Source organism: Nothobranchius furzeri, chromosome 6, assembly GCF_043380555.1.
Source record: "Nothobranchius furzeri strain GRZ-AD chromosome 6, NfurGRZ-RIMD1, whole genome shotgun sequence".
Classification (NCBI taxonomy): Eukaryota; Metazoa; Chordata; class Actinopteri; order Cyprinodontiformes; family Nothobranchiidae; genus Nothobranchius; species Nothobranchius furzeri.
In genome coordinates, this window is record NC_091746.1 from 25,456,772 (window position 1) to 25,479,560 (window position 22,789).

Below are 22,789 nucleotides of genomic sequence, written 5' to 3' on the forward strand. Positions count from 1 at the left end.
CAGACAAGGCCTCGCTCTGGAAGATGTGGAGAAACAGAAAAATCAGTATTATTACCTAACAATGTTGTTTCTGAAGAAAAAACAATAAAATGCTGTTTTTTAGTGTACTTCATGATTTTGAGTCTCTTTAAATTCAGAAGTAACTTGTTAGAAACTAATTTTTCTAAACTCAAGGTGATCTTCTGTTTCAGGATTTATTTAACGTTTATTAAAGTGACTTGCTGAGTTTTTATTTTGCATGAATAAATGATGCACCGCTCAAGAATTACCCCCACTGCAGCTGCAGGAATTAGGACAGTAAAATAAAACAGCATATCTGCACAAACTGCTCGTCCTGACTGCAGCTTGGACCAAACCGGGACATGCAGCAGGAAGGTGGTCCTAGAGATTAAATATAGATTTTCAGTTATGGGTGCTGTTCATTATTTAGATTATCTAACTAGTTTTTTTTATGTGTGTCGTTTGCATTTAGATTTTTTATTAAATAATGACCGATAGACCAGAAAACACATTTCTAAACCCAATCCTCAAACCAAAATGATTTTTACAGGTTTTTACACCAGTGTGTGTGTGTGTGTGTGTGTTAGTGTACGTGTGTGTGCGTGTGAGCGGGTATGCATGTGCATGCATGTGTGTGTGTGTGTACGTGTGCGCAGGTGTGCATGTGCGTGCATGTGTGCATGCGTGTGCATGCATGAGTGAGAGTGTGTGTGCGTGCATGCGTGTGTGTGTGCGCGCGTGTGTGTGTGAGAGAGAGAGAGAGAGAGAGAGAGAGTGTGTCTGTGTGTGTGGGTCTGTGTGTGTGTGTGTGTGTGTGTGTGTGTTTGTGTGGGTGAGAGTGTGTCTGTGCGTATGTGTGTGTGTGTGTGTGTGTGCACGTGCATGCGTGCATTTCTGTGTGTGTCTGTGTGTGTGTGTGTGCGTGTGTGTGTGTGTGTGCATGTGTGTTTGCGTGTGTGTGTGTGTGTGTGCACGTCTGTGCGTGCGTGCGTGTGTGTGTGTGTGTGTGTGTGTGTCTGTGTGTGCATGCGTGTGTGTGTGTGTGTGTGTGAGTGAGTGAGTGTGTGTGTTTGTGCATGCGTGCGTGTGTGTGTGTGCGTGCGGGCGTGCGTGTGTGCGCGCGTCTGTGTGTGTGTGTGTGTGTCTGTGTGTGCATGCGTGTGTGTGTGTGTGTGTGTGAGTGAGTGTGTGTGTTTGTGCATGCGTGTGTGTGTGTGTGTGTGCGTGCGTGTGTGCGCGCAGGTGCGTGTGTGTGTGTGTTATACATCATTCTTCTGCTTTCCTCACATGTTGCATTATTTATCCTTTAGTCAGCAGCTCATCTGCCCGACATTTCCCAAGATGTTGTCGCTCGGTGTCGGGAGGGGTTGGAGCAGAGTCCCTGTAAGGAGCTCTTCAACGACTGCACAAAGTACGTCTTAAAATATAATCTTTAGCCTCCTGCTGTGATCAACACGGCTACATTTATACCGTATAATCAATATGTTCTGTTTCCTATATGTGGAGCTCATTTTAGCACCTAAATCTTGTTAAAGCGTGTTATGAATGTCCTTCCCAAAACCTGACTAAACGAAAGACTCGTTTGAATAAAATGTAGTGCTGTGAAAAATAACGCGTTAATTTAGCTAATTAATGTGAAATGTTTACTGAATTTAACAAAGTTAACGTCATTAATGCAGTTTTTAAAATTTTACGTAGTCTGATACCTCAAACTCGTGAGCGGCTCTGAAGGAGGGGGCATGCTGGTGTCTGACCTGCTGGAAATGATTAGAAGCAGCAGAAGCAGAGAAAGAGAAGGAGAGGAAAAGCTTGCTAGCATGGACAATGCTGTCCATGGAGCGCTGTCTAGATCGGTACAAAGCAGAGCCCAAAATGGATATTGGACACTGTCCATTACAGTGGTGGTTGAAGAGAGAAGAAGTACAGTCCAGACTGGCACCTGTTGCGTGCAAGTACCTGTCAACACCTGCAACCACAGTGCCTTGTGAGAGATTATTGTCACTCTCAGGTCACATCGTTGGTGCGCTCCAGGCAGCTGCATCCAGCGCTCGGTCCATTCTCAAAGTGGCGCAACCAAAAAACTATAATTAACCCACGATCGTTCATGTCCGCACATGTTCTCTACTTTCTGTCTTATTTGCGCCTGAAGCGCTCTGCTACTGCGGAGCTCATCACCTGTGCGGCGGTGATTTCACCTCACTGAGGCAGCATCGAAACGCGCTCTCCGCTTTGCGGTCAGGAAATCCGCTTTGATCTGCTCAAAAGTAACTGATGAGGTGAAAAAGTAAGAATCCAGGCAGCAGTTTTTCTGGAGAGTTTAGAGGAGATGCAGGAAGATGAGAGACAGACAGGACAGGAAAATAGTTAAATAAAAACAAGAAAACAAAACAAAGTGTTGAAAAGTCAAATGTAGGTAGATTTATCTCCACTACACGTTTTTACCCGTATAAAACAATAAGCTACACACATGTAATATTTATACATCTGATACAATTCAGATCACCTTCAAAACTCAGTCACACACCCAGGGCCGTTTCAAGACATTTTGGGGGCCAAGGCAAAACGGAACACCCCCCATCCCTATAACTGGGCTCCCCAGAAGCCTCTGTGTAATCCAAACCCTCTCCAGGAGTATTAGTTATACAGTGATAATAAAAGCCCCTCAGACATTACCGATATGTTCTAATATTATCAGCTGAAAAACTAAATTATCAGACATGCTGTCTCATCTTCTTTTCTAAACTTGTAAAAAGTAACAAAACCATTTGAAAGCCACTATTTGTGGATTGTCTGAAAGTTTCCATGGAGTGTGTGACAACTTATTTTTTTCATTAAGAAATATAAAGTTGGAAAAAAAAGTGTAAGAGCAGCCAGGCAAATGATCAGATAAATTGCGATTAATCACAATTAATTACAGAAAATTGTGCAATTAATTAATTTTTTTAATCGACTGACAGCCCTAATAAAATTATAACAACATCATTATTACATGAAACATTTTTGTTGCACTTATTTAATTTTTTGTCTTGATTTGTAAATTTAAAGGTTAAAACATTTGTTCTTGACGTTAAAATTAGCCTCATTTGTGCGCGCCGGCTTTGCCCTCAAATCTGATTTGTTTCTGAACCCTGCAAGTTGTCTTGGAGGAATAAAAATAACCTAAACCCCTGGAAAATTAGATTTGCTGATGAAAAGCAAACTAAGTAAAATAGGGGTGGGAATTGTCTACATCAGTGCCATTGTTGATTTTGTCAATCAGTCCAATCCCTTATCAATTATTGAGTAGTTCAGGAGGTGGCACACGAGTCCCCGAACGGGGCTGAAGGAGCTTTGCCTAATGCCCCGAATCACACACGTCATCCATCCACCCATTGTCTGAACCGGCTTTGTCCATTTAGGGTCGCGGGGGGCTGGTGCCCATCTCCAGCGGTCAACGGGCAATCGGGGGGGGGGGGGGGGGCACCCTGGACAGAGAGCCAGTCCATCACAGAGCAACACAGAGACACACAGGACAAACAATCATGCACACACTCATCTAAGGACAATTTAGACAGACCAATCAACCTAACAGTCGTGTTTTTGGACTGTGGGAGGAAGCTGGAGTACCCGGAGAAAACCCACACATGCACAGGGAGAACATGCAAGCTCCATGCAGAAAGATCCCAGGCCGGGAAGCGAACCCAGGACCTTCTTACTGCAAGGCAACAGCTCTAACCACTGCGCCACTCACACACATGTTATAATTCTATTTAAATGTAAACTAATGATGGGTGCCTCGACCACGCCAGTCACATACTTTGAGATTTATCAGCTTGTAAAAGTTCGTAATTAGCATGACTACAAATCAGACATTACAAATGACGTCACCACAGAATCTCCTCCCCCCAGCGTAGCTGCTACTCACCACGTGGCCAGTTTTATATTTCTTTTTCTACGTGTCTGGTTTGATGACATCACTGGTGATGCACGTTTGTAGTCCTGGACGTATTATCACACGAAGTGTATTTTAACTTATTCACTGCCAGCCCTTTCCTGATCGGTAAAGCCCTTCGCTGCCAGCGTTTTTCGCCGTTTTTACTGTTTTTTTGTAAGAGTCACAGAACGTTGCACACTAGGATGATGTCAATGCCAAAACAACCAAAACAAAGAGGAGACTCACCTCTTACATCAGGAAGAATCTGCGCGTTTCGAACGTTATCTGATCTTTCATAATCCGTTGTCGAATTGTGATCGGCAGACGCTTTTCCGGTTCGCGCCTCACTTTTTTTACAGCAGCGGCCCAAAACGATCTCCTAACACGTGGATATTCTGCTTCGTGATCACGTGACGTGTGACGTATGCGGATGAAGATCAGCTTTAGAGCTGAGATGTTTGTTCTCTCGGTGCGGGGGCTCGTCCGACGCCCACACAGTAAAAACACGTCATTGGCAGTGAATGAGTTAAGTTACCCTGTTGTCATCCTTTCTTGTAAATTATAACAAAACTTTTGATCATTTGTGCCGCTTAGGTGCCATGCTTCCTGCTGAGTAAATGCGTAAGCTACGCAACGTGCGTGGTGACATCATTTGCGCCGACTGGAATTGATGAGGGAATATTTTGCAAAAGTGGGAGGGGCTGGGATTTGTGATTAAATCATCCTGATTGGCTGTAATTCAGAAGGAAATATCAGCAAGAATCACCAAACAACCGTCATTAGAAAAAGTGAAAGTGTTGCAGGTGAAGCAGAATGCAAACAAAAAAACAAGGTTTGTTGATGCTGCTTTAACCCTCTCAGGCTCAAAATAAGTTTTGATGGAAGGACGAACAACTAAGTCCTTCAGGGGAACTTCTGAGATAAAAAAAATGCTCATGAAACACGTCTGTGGAGTAACCAGGTAGGTAGATTTTAACGTTGCAAATCTGCAACGCCTGCCTCCAGAGGGTTAAAATCACTGTTGTACTGCGCACTTCAGTGCAGTGATTGTCACGAGTAAACCGCTCGGCTGCCGTTCCACACCGCTTCTGCTTCCAGTGTGCGTAAGGCCCAGACTTCCCTCTCTCCAGCCACTTATACCAGCTCTTCCAGGGGAAACCCAAGGCGTTCCCTGGCCAGCCGAGAGACATAGACCCTCCAGCGTGTCCTGGGTCTTCCTTTAGGTCTCCTTCCGGTTGGGCGTGCCTGAAAACCTCACCAGGGAGGCGTCCAGGAGGCATCCTGACCAGATGCCCGAGCAACCTCAACTGACTCCTCTCGACATGGAGGAGCAGCGGATCTACTCCGAGCCCCTCCCAGATGACCAAGCTTCTCACCCTATCGCTAAGGGAGAGCACAGCCACCCTGCACAGCCGCTTGTATCCGCGGTCTCGTTCTTTCAGTCACTACTCAAAGCTCATGACCATAGGTGAGGGTAGGAACGTAGATCGACCGGTAAATCGAGAGCTTCGCCTTCTGACTCAGATCTCTCTCCACCACGACAGACCGGTACAACGCCCGCGTCACTGCAGACGCAGCACCAATCCGCCTATCGATCTCACACTTCAGCTTTCCCCTCACTCATGAACAAGACCCTGAGATACTTAAACTCCTCCACAGAACCTCATCCCTGACCCGAAGAAGGAATTCTACCCTTTTCCGAATCAACACCACGGTCTCGGATTTAGAGGAGCTGATTCTCATCCCAGCTGCGAACCGCTCCAGCGAGAGCTGGAGATCACGTTCTGATGAAGCCAACAGGACCACATCATCTGCAAAAAGCAGAGACCTGATCCTCAGGCCACTAAACCCGATCTCTTCAACCACTAGCGGAGCAAATCGGAGCTGAACGGAGGGGCGGAGCAACTGACCGGGCCCTTTATGCCCAATTAGTAAAGGGTTAGACTTAATATTAAAAGTTTAAATTTAACGTGGCACTAAAATGAATAAAATCCCACAAACGGATCAAACAACTCCGTCTACTCTTGTTATCCAAGTTACGGAAACATCCTGATTTTGAGCCTAGCTGAGCGTTCAGGCTGCACCTGGTTACATTTTAACATCTGTAGTCCACGTGTTTTCTGGAGGGCAGTGGATGTCCCCACAGTCACTCGTTTGTTGGTGCAGAAAAATCCATTTTCTAGAGAATCTCATGTTCTCTCGTTTAGCATTCGCCTAAAGTTCTGCATCCTGTAGTAACACTCCAGCCTATTTGTAGTGGCGAGAACGCCGGCTTGGAGAACCCTGCTGCGAGGTGCATCTGCGAGCAGAAACTGTGAAAATGTCCGATGGCCTTTTTCACCACTTTCAGAAGAATCCGAGGGGGAAAAAACACCTTTTTATCACGTGATCAGCTGTGTTTTTAGGAGTTTGTTCCACCGTGTTTGCTGGAAATAAGTTCAGTCTGTTTTTGTGTTCCTGGAAACATTCATGTGAAAATAACTCTCCAGTAGAGGATGGAGAACCGTTGATGAGAACAGATCACCCGAACTTCTACGTTTGAGAAGGAAATGAGGCTCTGAAAAAGGTTTTGAGAAAGAGTGATCGGCGTAGAGATGGTTCACTTCTTATGATCGATTCTCTTCCTCTGCTCTCGCATTCTGAAGTTAGAAATCCTCAGAGGAAGTGAAGAAGAAAGTGTTAGAAGAAATGGAAAGAAAGTGTAAAGGGTGTTGAAACGTGGAGGAGAAGGAACACGTGTTGCAGCCTTGCACAGATGTTTCCAAACGGGATATCTGTCCGAATTTTCCGTCGGGCAATTTTTGATTTCTTTTTCCTCTTAAAAAAAAAGTCAGTATTCAGACCAAAAGCTCCTTGGAAAGCGTGCTGCCGCACGTGGAAACGTGACTGTTGGCAGAGCTGCGCTCCCACATCAGCTCACTCCTGGTTATTCCTGTGCTGCAGTGGAGAGCAGGAGTGGAGCGTAAAGGCCTTCGTCTCACGTGATTCTGGCCTTTTTGTCTGATGCACAACGGTGCCCCTGCAGGTTTTTTACACGACTTTCTTTTCACACTTCCTTTATGTTACATTGACCATGCTGCATCTGACATAATTTCTGAACTCTGTTAGGTATTTCCTTCACTTTTGAATCTCTAGCAAACTTTTCAATCCACTTTTTGATATGATTGAAGGATACTTGCATGTGTGCATGTTTTATGCATGTTTGCCTAATTTGAGCCACATTAGAGTTTGAGACGAGAAAAATCCTCATGGAATACACCTCATCAACACGCACTAACACTGTATATGGACTTGGGCACGTTCAGCACATGTCTTAAGGCTATGGTTGGCGCTAAATCCTTAATTGAATTTGTGGCTAAGGAGGAATTAAAGATTTATCAGCATGACTTATTTCTTTCTTCAATATAAGAGGCTTTCTAAAACCTTACTTTCTCCTGCATGAGATGATGCCGATTAGGGATGAGCGAGTTCACCACTATCTGTATCTGTACTCGGAGTGGGCGTGGTCTAACCTGGACGTGGGTGTAGTTTAATCAGAAGTGGGTGTGGTTTACATCAATACATTATTTTAAGTCTGAAATTGATATGGATTGATCAGAAGTTGCTATGTGTTGTTTATTTGAAAACTATTTACAGAGCAGCCTCAGAATTTAGATTAAATGTTTTTGATCAGAATAGTAACGGAACTATTACAGAACAAGTATTTCATATGAGTGAGTGAGTGAGTGAGTGAGTGAGAGTGAGAGTGAGAGTGAGAGTGAGAGTGAGAGAGAGAGAGCTAGCTCCCAGCTGCAGAGTTTTGTGTGTAGGGAGGGGCGGGCACTCTATGTGACTGGACAATCACAGAGCGTGAAGACAGTCAGTTACCCAACGAGGATTTTCCTTCAGCACGATTTATCCATATTTTATACTCGTCTCTGGCTCAACCTTAATGCCCATTATTTATAAAATAATGTTGGGAGTGTTTTGTTATCAGGGATTTAGTTCCAGATAGGGTTCTCTGTGTTTGAGAAGATTTCTTTAAAGCTAGCTACGTCCTGAATAAACACAAGTAAAAGGTCCAACCCCCTTTCCCCCGAGCCACACCTTCAGAAAACACGCAATGCGAGGAGTTGGTTTTACGTTTATGTGGCACCTTTTCTGCCATAATTCCTAATGTGCCATGCCTATGTTACTGTGCAACAGTTTAGTAGCTAGTGTGGTGAATCTTATGGTAGTAAATTGGATCTTTGCTGCACGGCGGTGGAGGTTGGGGACGCTCTCTGACCTCCGTTAACCAGATGGGGGGGCTCTGTGGACGGCAGAGGACAGACAGATTTTTTTCTGGTAAATTCTGACATTTTGACTGATAAATAGCTGGAAAAACTACCAGCGTGCACCGTATGCTAGAAAAAAGTAGCGGTACGCTGCAAGTTAAATTCAAAGGAGCCGGTAGTGTGCACCGGTGTGTACGGCCAACTGAAGGCGCTGGGTGGAAACCATCTCACAGCGAGGCGACTGCACTGACCGCCACTCCACCTCTAGAAATCAGTCTTGCACCTCTGGTGATTCGTGTTCCTGCATGTTGAGTATGATTTTATGCTGGTAAACACTTGCAGCATGATGAGCTGGACTGAAGCGGCTGCTATAACGAGTCCTTTATCAGTTGAAATGCAGTACTTTATCCTCTAACGTAAAAACAAGGACAGCTGATGCTCTAAGGGGCTAAATAAAGCTTTATCACAAACCTCGAGGTAGCTGCAGACCAGTGCAGCCTATTGCTGTTTGATAAGGAGGTGTTAAAGGGCACGGCGTCCAAACCAAACATCTGTGGGGAAGTCCCGTTGAGAAGTCCGGTTCTTACAACTCTCAGTAGGGTGATAGTTGGCCAGGAGGCAGGAGGGCCGTCCTGGCTGAGATTCTCTGACTTTGGGGTATTTCTTCTTTATTTTTATTTAGAAAGGGAATGTTGAAATAAGATCCACAAGTAAGGCAACTTTTTATGTGACACTAGATGTTTGTTTGTTACACGGGTAACACTTAACAATAAGGTACGCAAAATTGTGCTTCGTTACTAGAGAACAACTTAGGGGGTAATGAGCAGTAAAGCAGGGAAGAATAGGTAGTTAACCAGTAGTTACTGGTAAACATCCAGCAGTCTTATTCTGGGTCTAATAGGTAGTTATCTATGAAAGCAATAAGGAGCGAATCCCAGATGAATGTGGTGCCTGTGGACTCTCTTTTGTAAACTTCGTGAAGGATGCAGATCATTTGCAACATCAGTGATTTAACATCACTGTTTCATCTTGATTTCACTCGTCTGTCACTTCGTCGGCATCCGTCCGTCTCGAGATGATGGAAAGTGAAGCCTCCTCCAAGTACCTACTGAGGAACTAATCTGTACCTACTAGATACTTAACCATTACTTATATGTTGTTACATGGCCATTTACCATAAATTCAATTCAATTCAAGTTTATTTATAAAGCGCCAAATCACGACAAGTTGTCGTCCCAAGGACCTTCAAACAGTTAACATTTCAGTGCAGGTCAGGTCATTAAGCCAAACAGAAAAAAGGTTTACTATATAAGGAACCCAGCAGGTTGCATCGAGTCACTGACTAGTGTCAGTCTTTACAGCAATCCTCATACTAAGCAAGCATGCAGCGACAGTGGAGAGGAAAACTCCCTTTTAACAGGAAGAACCTCCAGAGGATCCTGGCTCAGTATAAGCAGCCATCCAACACACACACACACACACACACCAAGTAATGTGTCTCTGTTTACATTTTGATGTCTTAGTAAATATTCTATTTGGCGAGAGATACATTTTATTGTATTTATCCTAGTGGATCTATAATTAAACGGGTAAACTAGTAGTAGCACATCCAACGTCAAAGAGAGTAAAATGTTATTATCAGGAGAGGGAGAATGTTTTAAGTGGTTAGCAGCAGTGTGCTAGCTGAAAGACATTGAGCTTATTCACACATCATTTTCTTTCATCTTGTGTGGTAATATTCCTAAGATGGGTGACCAGAATCCTGCAGGTTAGTGTTACCTGGCTCAAATCAATCACTAACAAAATGTTAAATGTTTTGGGTACTTTTTTAAATAATCAGAAAAGTACACAAAAATTAACTTTTACTTAATTACTCTAAAACTACATATTCTTCCCTGCTTCATTACTCATTAGCCCCTAAGTCGTTCCCTAGTAACGAAGCACAATTTAACGTACCTTATTGTAAAGTGTTACCGTTAAACTGATGAATAATTTTGTATTTTAATTTTTACCCCTAAAACAAGAATAATAGACAAAAGGCCTGATTCCAGTTTTGAAACTTCAGGGTAATTTTAGCAGTCCTTCGCGAAATGTGAGTGTCTCCCATTTCACCGGTCTGGCCCAAAAGGATCATATTCCGGCCCATTCCAGGGACCAGCCATGTATCTGAGCTAGGATGTGTACTTGGAAAGGGCACAGTAGTCAATCGGTGGTACCTTTGGGTAACTCACGCTGATTGGTTGCAACTCCGTAGGAAATGATAAAGCAGATGTCTCCAAGGAAAAAAAAGTAAACGGTTTTCAGGCTGCTTTAAAATCACCGATTCCAAACTCCCTAAAATCCAGCAGAAATCCTCCACAAGGCCCGAATGTTGGCTGTTTTTCAGCCTCCTACTTGTACTCCACTGGTCAACGAACGCTGCTATTTACGTCCTGCAGCCGCTCTCCCCATTTGCTCTCTGTGATGCCTTTTAGCGCCGATCGGTTAATCTTGTCTTTCCATTCGAACAACGCAGACTTCCACCTATTCTACAGGCTAAATCAGGGGCGCCTCCAGAAATTTTTGATGGGGTGGCCAGACGGGGCCAAAGAAATGTTTGGAGTGGCACACCAAATTGGTCCTTGTGGTAACTCTAGGAGAGTTAACGCTTTGACGATGTATTGCATTGCTCCTTTATTTGTTTTTATTATATATTAGAAAAAACAGTACGCATCCAAAACATTTAACTTAAATTTTACAAACAGACATTTCAGAAAAATACATTTCAGTTATTTAAAATGTTTTTATTTTTTGTTTAATTCACCTGTTGCTGTGCTCACAAAAAACTATGGAGATAAAAACGTTTTTCAAATGGTGAGCAGCAGAAACATGTTTTTTAAAATTTGGATTCTTTCTTTACTCGTTAATTGTATTTTATTTTGTTTTACAATTATGTCTTGAATAAATAAGATCAATTAATGGTTTGAGTGAACATTAATATGATTTATTAACACTGGCTTTTCCTGGGGGGACAGCAATTTTCTAGGGGTGGCTATGGCCACCCTTGGCCACCCCTTGGGGCGCCATTGGGCTAAATTTGTACATCTTAGGATGTGCAGCATTCATCCAGTGTTTCCAGTTATGATGCCCGTACGCTGTGTGCTGCCGTGACCAGAGAAAAAACATTTTAATTATTATATGTTGAAGTCCTTCTTAAACCGTAGTGTTTCCAATTCTTCGTTTTACTATTAAACGGCTCAGCTCTGCCCCCTGCTGACTCTTCTTAACAGCTGCAGTCTCCAAAAAAACGTAATCGAGATATTTTAGATATCCGTAAAAGTTCTGCTGTAAAATCAAAGTTTGTATTTCTGAAGGTATTCATTTAAAATCTTCTGCTGCAAATGTGGCAATTAACAGTCTAGTGCTTTTATTTTGACGAGCCACAGCTCAGTGTTCCTGTTTTTGCCTGAAGATGCTAAAAAAGTAAATGCAGAAATATAAAGAAAGTAGTCATGATCACTACAATGTAACCAGCTAACGAACAAAAACACGCTTATTCAGTAGCTTTAATGTTCGATGTGTGTTGTTGTGATCTGAAGGATCAACACTCTTCTTCCTTTCCTCCTTCCTCCAGAATAGTTCGTGATTATCTGAGTGGAGCTCCATTTTCTTCCTACCAGGAGTCCATGTACTTCTCTCGCTTCCTGCAGTGGAAATGGTTGGAAAGGTGGGTAGTCTCTGCAGTCAGGGCGAGCGTGCACGCACGTTTTATTTTCCTTTAAATTCTTGCATTAAAGAACCCAGCAGTGATCCGGTATGCAGAGAAGACTTTTTCACCACTAATAATTGTCAGTAAGTAAATAAAATTGGCTAAACTCCTACAGACACGAAGGTGTTGCTGTCTGTAACAGCTTAATAATTAATTATTCTTTTGCATAAAGCAGACAAGCAGGATGGAAAAGGCAGTCATCAGAGGGAATTAATAATAAATTAGACCATTACTCTGTCTGCAAAATCATACGACCGCTGAGAATGACATCAGCTGCATCAGAGTAGGCCTTTTTAGGTCTCCGTTAACGTTTTCCTTCCTGTTTCTCCTTTCTTTTGTCTCTACAGGCAACCAGTAACCAAAAATACCTTCAGGCATTACAGAGTACTAGGAAAAGGTGGATTTGGCGAGGTGAGTCTGGAAAAATCTTAAAGAGCAAGTCACCCCCAAATCAACTTTACTTTTCTGATAAACTATATAAATGCATGTCTAATCATGCTGCAGACACGTGTAGTCAATAGTTTTGCACTTTAGTGCATTTTAGTTGAAATTTAAATTTTCTGCCTAAAACTGTCAGTGTTGTGCTGTTGTCGGGTAAAAACTCAGCACTGCATTTTGAATTTAAATCTGCCATCGCTATTGGCTAAGAGGTACCCTAGAACGTTAGCTGGTACCATATGATGTCACAATGTTGTTGTGAGCCTGTGTGTGTATTTGTTAGCGGCTCCGCCCTCTCGGTCTGCTAGGCAACAGCATTTGTTGCATTTGTCAAACAGGAAGTGGGAGTGGAGTAAGAATCTGGGACGGGGGGTGACTTGCTCTTTAAATTGGTTAGTTTGTAAATTTTTTATAACATTAAATTTGAAGTTTTTATAAAAGTGTAATTTTTTTAGCTAATTGCTTTTCCTCCTAAACCCTACAGGGAGCTTACGTCTCGTCCCTCTCTGCTTGGCTAATGGGTCCCTGAATGGGGCTGTTTTCTAACCCGCTCTGCCTTACGCCCTGGATCACACACATGTTATAATTCTATTTAAATGAAAAGTAATGATGGGTGTTTAGACCACGCCGTACTTTGAGATTTATCAGCTTGTAAACGTTCGTAATTAGCATGACTACAAATCAGACGTCAGTATGTCGCATACACCACAAAATCTCCTCCCCCCTAGCGTAGCTGCTACTCACCACATATGGTGGTTCTTTCCTCCTGAAGGAAGGATTGAAGTTCGCTGAACTTTCAGCCATTTTCCCTGTTTTTCTCTGTTGTCTGGTTCGATGAAATCACTGATGAAGCGCAATTGTAGTCCTGGACTTATTTTCACACTAAACCTAAAAGAACGTTTCTCCCCTTTCAAAAACAATCGCTTTCTGGGCATCAAAGTGCTTCTTCAAAATTCACGGACATCATGTGTGAAATCCATGGCACATAATAAGCTGAATTAGAAAATAGCGTTTTTAGCCCCGTTGACTTGCATGAATTTTTTTCGTTCTTCCAGGGACCCGTGGTCCGGAAGTAGATGGGCGTGACGTGGGCTCCCGATTGCACGTTAACGTTTTTATTGTTTTTTAACTTTTTTTGTTTGTTTTTTCTGTGTCGACAGGTTTGTGCCTGCCAAGTACGTGCCACCGGTAAGATGTACGCCTGTAAAAAGCTGGAAAAGAAACGGGTGAAGAAAAGAAAAGGTGAAGCAATGGCACTAAACGAAAAACGCATTTTAGAAAAAGTTAACAGTAGTTATGTAGTAAGTACTACTTTTTTTCTTATTCTACCTTTCACAAGAATTGCACCTGTTTGTATGCATGCTTGTTGTTGCCTGTGGCTGGAGGAAGATGCAAATGAAATTAAACATGTTTGCATAAATATCAATTCTATGGCCTCATTTTCATGTGAGAGGCTTTAATGACACGCTTAGAAGGTGATTCTTGAGTAAAAACACATCAAATCCAGATTTTGTTTTGATAAAATAAAATGCAAACATCAACTTTTTGATTTTAATTGCAGAATCTTGTCAGCCACTTATGATTTAAAGAGCAAGTCACCCCCAAATCAACTATTTTTTCTGATAAACTATATAAGTGTGTGTCTAATCGTGCTGCAGACACGTGTAGTCAATAGTTTTGCACTTAAGTGCATCTTAGTTAAAATTTAAATGTTCTGCCTAAAACTGGCAGTGTTGTGCCGTTGTCAGGTAAAAATTCTGCACTGCATTTGAATTTAAATCTGCCATCGCTATTGGCTAAGAGGTACCCTAGAACGTTAGCTGGTACCATATGATGTCACAATGTCGTTGTGAGCCTGTGTGTGTGTGTGTGTGTGTGTGTGTGTGTGTGTGTGTGTGTGTGTGTGTGTGTGTGTGTGTGTGTGTTTGTGTGTGTGTGTGTGTGTGTGTGTGTATTTGTTAGCGGCTCCGCCCTCTCGGTCTGCTAGGCATCAGCATTTGTTGCATTTTTCAAACAGGAAGTGGGAGTGGAGTAAGAATCTGGTAGGGGGTGACTTGCTCTTTAAATGTTTTAATTGTTATTCACTGAAATTATTTAAACATTTGTATCCTAAAGATCATTTTCAATCAAATTTAGATTTATTTTGGTTCATTTTGACAAATAAATCACAAATTATTATCAACCACACCCAGTTTTGCCACAAGCTAGGACTCTACATTCAATTAAACAAAAATAGTGATGTCATACATCCAAAGTACTGCGCAGTAGTTATCATTTACCCTGATTTTAAGCTTTCTGAAGCTCTTTTAAAGTTTTCTGTATAAATTTGACGCCAGTTTTTACTCGTCTTCCTCTGTTGGAAATCATGACATCATATTAATCATTGCGTGCCTAAAATGATGAGGAAAAATGGAAGACCAAATGGTGTAAAGGAAAAATAAGTTATTATCCAACAGAAAGATTAAAGTTTTCAGCGAAACCCTTTGAGAATCGTTTTTTTACGTATTTCAAACCGTTTGTATTTATACTTCATCTTACAGCTGAATGTGGTAACTTATTTAGTGTTTTTGTTAAACTGCTGGTAAGAAAATTCTTAAAGATCCAATTTAAAAAGGTTTCTTTGCTAAGTTGTGTGGACAGTTTGAGCTTAGCGGCCTTGATTTACGTTTAAACTATTCATTAGTCAGAGTCGAGTATCCTGAGAAAACAATTCCCTTAAAGTAGCCAAATGCTGGACTGAAAACGAGGGAAAATGCAGCCAAAGTTCAAAAATCTTTCAGAAAACAAGACGTTTGTAAAAGATTTTAATACATTTTGTTGCTTTAAAACCAAATATGAATAATTAAGGGGTTTCTCATGACTTACTGTGGATTTTTAATTACAGGGTTGAAACACTGAAAAACATGTTTGAAGGATTATTTCTGATTCTAACGGGTCACTCTGAGTGCTTCATGCAGGCTGAACATGAGAATAGTCTCCTACACCTACTTCCTGCTTTAGCTTCTGATGGAAAACACACGGTGAAACTCTAGGATAGAAAATTCTGACAGATCTACGTCACGCTGTCACTAACATTCATGGACTCGCCCGTCTTGGCTCACGACGGGGAAGGCTGTTGTTGGTTTAGCGTCCAGGAAACAGCAGAGCTAACGCTAACGTCTAACTGTTAGCACTAGCAACTCCACCACACAGCAGAGCTCCTCCCGGCTCGTGTTATTGGTAGAGATAAAACATCAATGCTGCAGAGCAAACGGAGTCAGTGGTAGAGTTGTTTTGCTGTTAGCCAATCAGAGGAGAGATGTGAAAATATCAGGAAATAAGACTCCTAATCCTGCTGTCTGATGCTCAACTCTGATGGGGCTCATTTCTAGTTCCTTAAACTGGCGCACCAGTGCTTTGTTTCCGCCGTGCATGACTGATCTGACATTTATTTCTACTAGAGACGAGCAAATTAAACAAATGTTCCACACCTTTAAAATACAGGTGTTATTGGCCATGATGTCGGAGGAGTTGGCTGTCCACCCCATATTCTGAGGGTTGCAGGTTCGAGCCCCTCTGTCTGTTGCTGTCACCGTGTCCATGGGCAAGACACTTCACCCACCATGCCTGCTGGTGGCGTGAGTGCACCCCAGGGCAGCTGTGGCTACAGTGTAGCTCATCATCACCAGTGTGTGTTAGAATGGGTGAATGACTGATTGTGTTTTAAAGTGCCTTGGGGGGTTTTAGGACTCCAGAAAGTACTATCTCAAATAGGTCTGGACAATAACTCAGTAATGATATCTATCGATTGACGTGTGAAAAACACGGGTCGATTAAATGGTTTATTACAGCCTATCAGGTAGCTTTATACTAGACTCCCAACACGGATCTGGGCACGCTCTGTCACCAAGCCGTCCCCTCTCAAACCCAAACAGACGTGACCTAAAGAAAACATCGCAGCATGAAGAGGCGGAGGGAAATGATTCTCGGCTTTACAAGTTCTTTACTAAATTTGCTACAGGAGCTGAGGCCAGTCCTTCAGCTGAGCGAGCGTGTGGACGCGCTCGATGCCTGAGCGCTGGCCGCCCAGGTGGAAGCAGGATGAAGTCATTTCCTGTCATGTTTGTAAATATCACTATAATTGTGAATAATCTGTGAATAGTGTGTGTGTGTGTGTGTGTGTGTGTGCGTGTGTACATGCATGTATGTGTGTGTGGACGGGGGATGGGCTTAGTAAATATAAAGTAGATGTTTTGCCTACATTATATCACAGTACAGAGTAAAACTATCACTTTCATGGTGTTCTAAAAATTACACATCATTCCTGAAAGAGAAAACTCTGGATTTCTTCTTTAACCTTCCCACTGTCCTAATGGGTGAGCCCACCAGGAAAGTTGACCATTGAGCAGGATTGATGGTTTATCCCTTGAGGTCCATGAGGCAGGGGTGAGGTGGTGGACCCAACCACCATCCAAAATGCAGCAGCCAGACTCCTAACCAAATCCAGCAGACGAGCTCACATCACTCCAGTTCTACAGTCCCTCCACTGGCTCCCGGTAGAATATAGAATTCAGTTTAAAGTTTTAGTCCTGACCTATAGAGCTCTTAACAACCAGGCTCCAAGCTACCTATCTGAGCTTTTATCCCCACACATCACCTCTCGGAACCTTAGATCCACATCTGAAAACCTCCTGGCTGTTCCTCGAACCAGACTGAAAACCAAAGGGGACAGGGCCTTTCAGACTATTGCACCCAGACTTTGGAACAGTCTACCTTCAAATCTCCGTCTCTCTAACAATGTAGAGGTCTTTAAAAATCATCTAAAAACTCACCTTTTCATCCAGGCGTTCCCTCCCTAAATGTTCAAAAAGATGGCTTTGTTCGGGTTCACACCTTCACTTTGTTTATACTCATGATTTTATTTACTATTTTATCACTGCTATTGTTTTTCTGATGTTTATATTGGTTAGAGGTATTTGCCCTGATCTTTATCATGTTGTACAGCGCTTTGTGATTTATATCTGTGAAAGGCGCTTTATAAATACACTTTTACTTACTTACTTACCACCAGTCCTGCTCAGTGGTCAACTTTCCTCGTGGGCTCACCCATTAGGACAGTGGGAGGGTTAATGGACCGAATTCTATTTTAATGCAAAGATGTGCGTCCAATGAGGATGTGGAAGTTTTTTACTTCCAAATAGACACATCAGGTCTTTAAAAAGTCACTATGTTATCGAGCTGAAGCAGAACTGTGATACTCTTCTGTAGTCCAGTGACCAGCAGACCCCCCCATCCCAACATGGCTCTGTTCCAGCTGAGGTGGATTAGTCCATTTTGGATGCAGCATGAGCTATGTTGCGTGTCCTTGATTTGAGTGAGTCATTGTAGAAGCATACACACGCACACACACACACACACACACACACACACACACACACACACACACACACACACAGGAGTGGGCTTGTTGCCGAACCTCAGACTTGCAGCTCTTGTCACCTGGGATTGGCTCATGATTCCATGTGCATATATGTGTTTTCGCTCGCTGTGCTGCAGGCAGAACTGATGACTCTTCATGTGCCTCTCTACCTACAAGAGCAGCTCTGTTGCCTAGCAACACTGACCAAACAGCAGAAGAGAAGAGAAGAGTCAAGTGCTCTCTCAAAGCCATCACTCCTCTCTCCCTAGCCGTTCTTCTTTACCGTTTTCTGCGATGCGTGCAGACGGTCGGTCGATGCATACCGTCAGCCAGCTGCATGTTTTAACAGCCGTGTGTGTGCGCGTGTTAAGTGTGTGTGAAAGCATTTCTAACAAGGGACAGGGTGACCCTGCTCTGGAACCTCCAGAGAGTGAAAATGAGGTAGCGCTGCATCACTCTGATGCAAATTCATCTCATTATCATTTAGAATTTGTTGGCATTTTTGTCCATTTTTAGCGCCCGTTTCTGTTCTCCGTGTTGTTTTGTTTAAAAACCGACAAATCCAAAAGGTTCAAGGGATTTTGTGTGCAGATATTTCGGTTTCTATTTTAATTTTCAGGCTTCATTAATAGGAAATCTATATTTTAAATGCTTTGTTAAATATTAAATAAAATTAATTGTATAGAAATAAAAAAATGATTCAAATGATCTAATTGCCTTAAAGAGCAAGTCACCCCCAAATGAACTTTTTTTCTGATAAACTATATAAATGTGTGTCTAATCGTGCTGCAGACACGTGTTGTCAATCATTTTGCACTTTAGTGCATTTTAGTTAAAATTTTCATTTTCAGCCTAAAACTGTCAGTGTTGTGCCGTTGTCAGGTAAAAACTGCACTGCATTTGAATTTAAATCTGCCATCGCTATTGGCTAAGAGGTACCCTAGAACGTTAGCTGGTACCATATGATGTCACAATGTCGTTGTGAGCCTGTGTGTGTGTATTTGTTAGCGGCTCCGCCCTCTTGGTCTGCCAGGCAACAGCATTTGTTGCATTTTTCAAACAGGAAGTGGGAGTGGAGTAAGAATCTGGTAGGGGTTAAAGAGCAAGTCACCCCCTATCAGAGTCTTACTCCACTCCCACTTCCTGTTTGAAAAATGCAACAAATGCTGTTGCCTGGCAGACCGAGAAGGAGGAGCTGCTAACAAATACACACAGGCTCACAACAGCATTGTGACATCATAATGTACCAGTTTACATCATAGCATGCCTCTCAGCCAATAGCGGTGGCAGATTTAAATTAAAATACAGTGCAGCGTTTTTACCTGACAACGGCACAACACTGCCAGTTTTAGGCAGAATATTTAAATTTTAACTAAGATGCACTGAAGTGCCAAATTATTGACGACACATGTCCGCAGCACGATTAGACACTCGTTTATTTAGTTTATCAGCAAAAAAAAGTTTATTTGGGGGCGACTTGCTCTTTAAGTTGGCAACACTGTGGGAGGAGCGCTTGATTTGCAATTTGGGGCAGCACAAGACGGAGGAGCTGATAATCGGCCTGTTTGTTTTTGTAATCGTTCAAAACTCAGATGGTAATTGGGATTAAAATTGGATTAATTTAGCAGCCCTACTCATACGTCTACTCGAGCAAGTCACACCCACCAGATTCTTACTTCACTCATACTTCCTGTTTGAAAAATGCAACAAATGCTGTTGCCTAGCAGACCGAGAGGGCGGAGCTGCTAACAAATACACACACACACACACACACACACACACAGGCTCACGACATTGTGACATCATATGGTACCAGCTAACGTTCTAGGGTACCTCTTGGCCAATAGCGATGGCAGATTTAAATTCAAATGCAATGCAGAGTTTTTACCTGACAACGGCACAACACTGACAGTTTTAGGCAGAACATTTGAATTTTAACTAAAATGCACTAAAGTGCAAAACTATTGACTACACGTGTCTGCAGCATGATTAGACACACATTTATATAGTTTATCAGGAAAACAAGTAGATTTGGGGGTGACTTGCTCTTTAAGAAACATATGAATACATTAAATAACTGTTAGTTGTGTCTTTAAAAGTAAGTAAATCAAGAATAAAGATTTAAAATATTGATCAGGCTGAATAAAATCTGAGGTTATAAGAAAAGGCAGAAAGCACTAATCAAACATCTCTGGGGGTGGTCTGGCCTGCCAGACATGTCCTCTTCCCATAAGGAAGTGCGGGGCTGACTGGTCAGGCTGCATTATTTGCATCTTGTTATGACTTTTGTGGGATTTGTTTTATTTTGTTCTGACAGGACGAATAAATTTGTATGAATGCGTAAATACATGGACGACTCTTTGCCCCTGGCTCGCGGTGTGTGTGTGTGTGTGTGTGTGTGTGTGTGTGTGTTATGGATATATTCACTTGGCCTGTGAGAAGATTTTCCATCTTTTCTTGTGGTTTTTCTGCACAAACACTTGGTAGCAGATGGGATTCCTCGGGCTGGCAGCAACATCCTGCTTACTCACAAACACTGTGTCACTGACCCCCCAAAGGGGGAGAGAAAAGGGGGAGGGCTGGTGGGAAACGGGAAGGCTTTTTGGAATCCGCGATAGAAATCTCTTGCTTTTTACTTGGTTTACATTCCTGGCGTTCCATCTGGGATGATAAACACTTTGGGGCTTTAAACGAGCTCCGTCGGTCTCTTATTACCTTTCTTTCTTGTTTCTCCTACTCCCTCTTTTCTCTGTTGATGGACTTTTTATTTTTTCCACCTCCCTTCTTCCTTTCCTCTTAGCTGCTCTTTTCTCCAAACCTCTTCCCAAAATGTGTCTGTCTCCTCAGGTTAGTCTAGCGTACGCCTACGAGACCAAGGACGCTCTGTGCCTGGTGCTGACCCTAATGAACGGTGGAGACCTGAAGTTTCACATCTACAACATGGGAAACTCGGGCTTCGATGAGCAACGGGCCATTTTCTACGCCGCTGAGATCTGCTGTGGCCTTGAGGATCTGCACCGAGAGAGGATAGTGTACAGGTGAGCTCACATAGAGTCGAAAATGTAGAAAAGAAACGCAAAAATAACCTTTTTGTGTTATTTTAATGTCTTCTGCACAAGTTGTTGGCATTTCTGTATGTTTTAAAAGTAGTAATTGTGTAATGAAAACTGGGAGCAGTACACTTGGATCGTGCGTGCTAGACTAGCTGTTAGCTTGTCAATCCTTTTGAGCAGAAATTCTATTTCTCCAAACGAAGGCCATTCAGGAAGCTTGCTCTAACTCCCAGATGGTGATTATTTATGGCGATTTCCCTCTCAGACACATTTGAAATCAGTTTAAGTTCAGTTTTGTGTTTAAGTTGAATCATTTGTCTTTTTCAGAGATCTGAAACCTGAAAACATCCTACTAGACGACCGTGGTATGTTACTTTTATTATTTTTAGGCCCGAGCAGCGAAAGCGCCGCGAAGGCCTGTTGTATCTGCTCTGTTTATTTTTCTTCCGCCAAGTAAATTGGCTTTTTGGAGGCCTTAACATACCCGAAAACTCAGGAATTTTCGCACACATGTCAGGCGTGGTGTAAAATTTTGTATTTTAAAGGTCCCAAAAATAATGCAATAAAACTAGCTCCACGGCGCCCCCTAGAAAATGAAAAATACCCCCCTCCATAAACCTTTGTTTGTCGTACAGTTATGAAATTTTGTACACTTGTAGTACTCAACAGTCCGCACAGAAAAGCCTCTTGCAACCTTGGTCAATATCAAACAGGAAGTCGGCCATCTTGGTTTGAAGTGGTGATTTTGACCCCGTTTTGGCCGTTTCTAGGTTCCGCTTCTGATTGATTTACTCGATCATTTTTCGCACGATCGTCTCGAAAGTTGTGGGAAATTGCTCAGAAGGGATGGGCGATCAAATAGAATAAATAAAACTGAATTTTCGTAAATGCTGAGGGGGCGTGGCCAGGCCTCGAAGTTCGACTACCCGCCAAAAAATGTATATAAATGGCTATAACTTCATACTCGCATAGAGTAAAGTTACAAAAGCTCCTGTGGTCATTCGTCATCCAGCCACAAACTAAACTGAATGGTTGGATGATGACATCACACAAGCCCCGCCCCTTCAGGACCAAAAAGGTCAAGTTTTACTGCGATAGGTCCCAAATCGCCCCATTTCACTTAATCACCACAAATTTGTAGCTGTTAACTCAAGACAAGTGGGTGTTTCTTTGCGTCACTTTATGGGAGTTTTCAAAAGAGGGCGGGGCTGTAGTGGCACGGCGAAGTCAGGCGTACCGCCGTGGCCATACGTTTGCCTCCAATTTCATCATTTCTAAAGATATCGCCACGAAACTTCTGGTGAGTGATCCTAGTCTGGCCCCCCAAAAAATATGATGTGAAAATCTGGTGGGCGTGGCCTATTTTCTTTAATAGCGCCCCCTAGGACCATTACAACTATCAGCCCCAAGCCATGCTTTGACTGAGGAATACAAAATTTGGTACACTAATGTGGTGTCTCAGGACCTACAAAAAGGTCTCTTGGAGCCAAGCGCAACGTCGCACAGGAGGTCGGCCATTTTGGTCCAAGTACTTGATTTAGTGGTTTTCGCACACGTTGTTTGGAGAATGACGCCCCATCGCCCTTTTCACTGATTGCCTTCAAACTTCTGCTATATACTCTGAAGACAAAGGGGGAAAATTTCAACTGTCGGATTTTAAATAAGTATAAAGTTGTGGGCGTGGCTAAGCCTCTAAATTTGACTTGTCGCTATGCCACTTTTTTTCACAGCTCCCTTTTGGACTGCTTTTACCCAATCACCAGCAATGTCTGGCAAATAGCAGTAGACAAGTTGAAGTCACTTGGTCTCCAGTATTGGCAGGTTTCAAAAAAAGGCGGGGCTTTGGGAGCATGGCGAAATTCGCCATCAGGCCATGGAAATACGTTTGCCTCTCATTTCCTCAGTTATCATGATATCGCCACAAATTCTCTGGTGAGTGATCCTAGTCTGACCCCCAGTAGAAATGGACGTGATAGGTTTGTG

At 42.7% G+C, this 22,789-nt stretch overlaps 1 protein-coding gene across 3 annotated transcripts in view; it reads left to right on the top strand.

Annotated features, from left to right (window-relative positions):
* Positions 1-22,789, top strand: part of grk4 (G protein-coupled receptor kinase 4) — a 73,519-nt gene that overhangs the window by 36,078 nt on the left and 14,652 nt on the right. For all 3 annotated transcript variants that reach the window (XM_015971447.3, XM_015971438.3, XM_070552063.1), the window contains exons 5-10: positions 1,311-1,411; positions 11,783-11,875; positions 12,265-12,328; positions 13,516-13,656; positions 20,601-20,791; positions 21,134-21,171. In XM_015971447.3, coding sequence (XP_015826933.3) covers positions 1,311-1,411; positions 11,783-11,875; positions 12,265-12,328; positions 13,516-13,656; positions 20,601-20,791; positions 21,134-21,171 — 628 coding nt within the window. The remainder of the gene's footprint in view (positions 1-1,310; positions 1,412-11,782; positions 11,876-12,264; positions 12,329-13,515; positions 13,657-20,600; positions 20,792-21,133; positions 21,172-22,789) is intronic.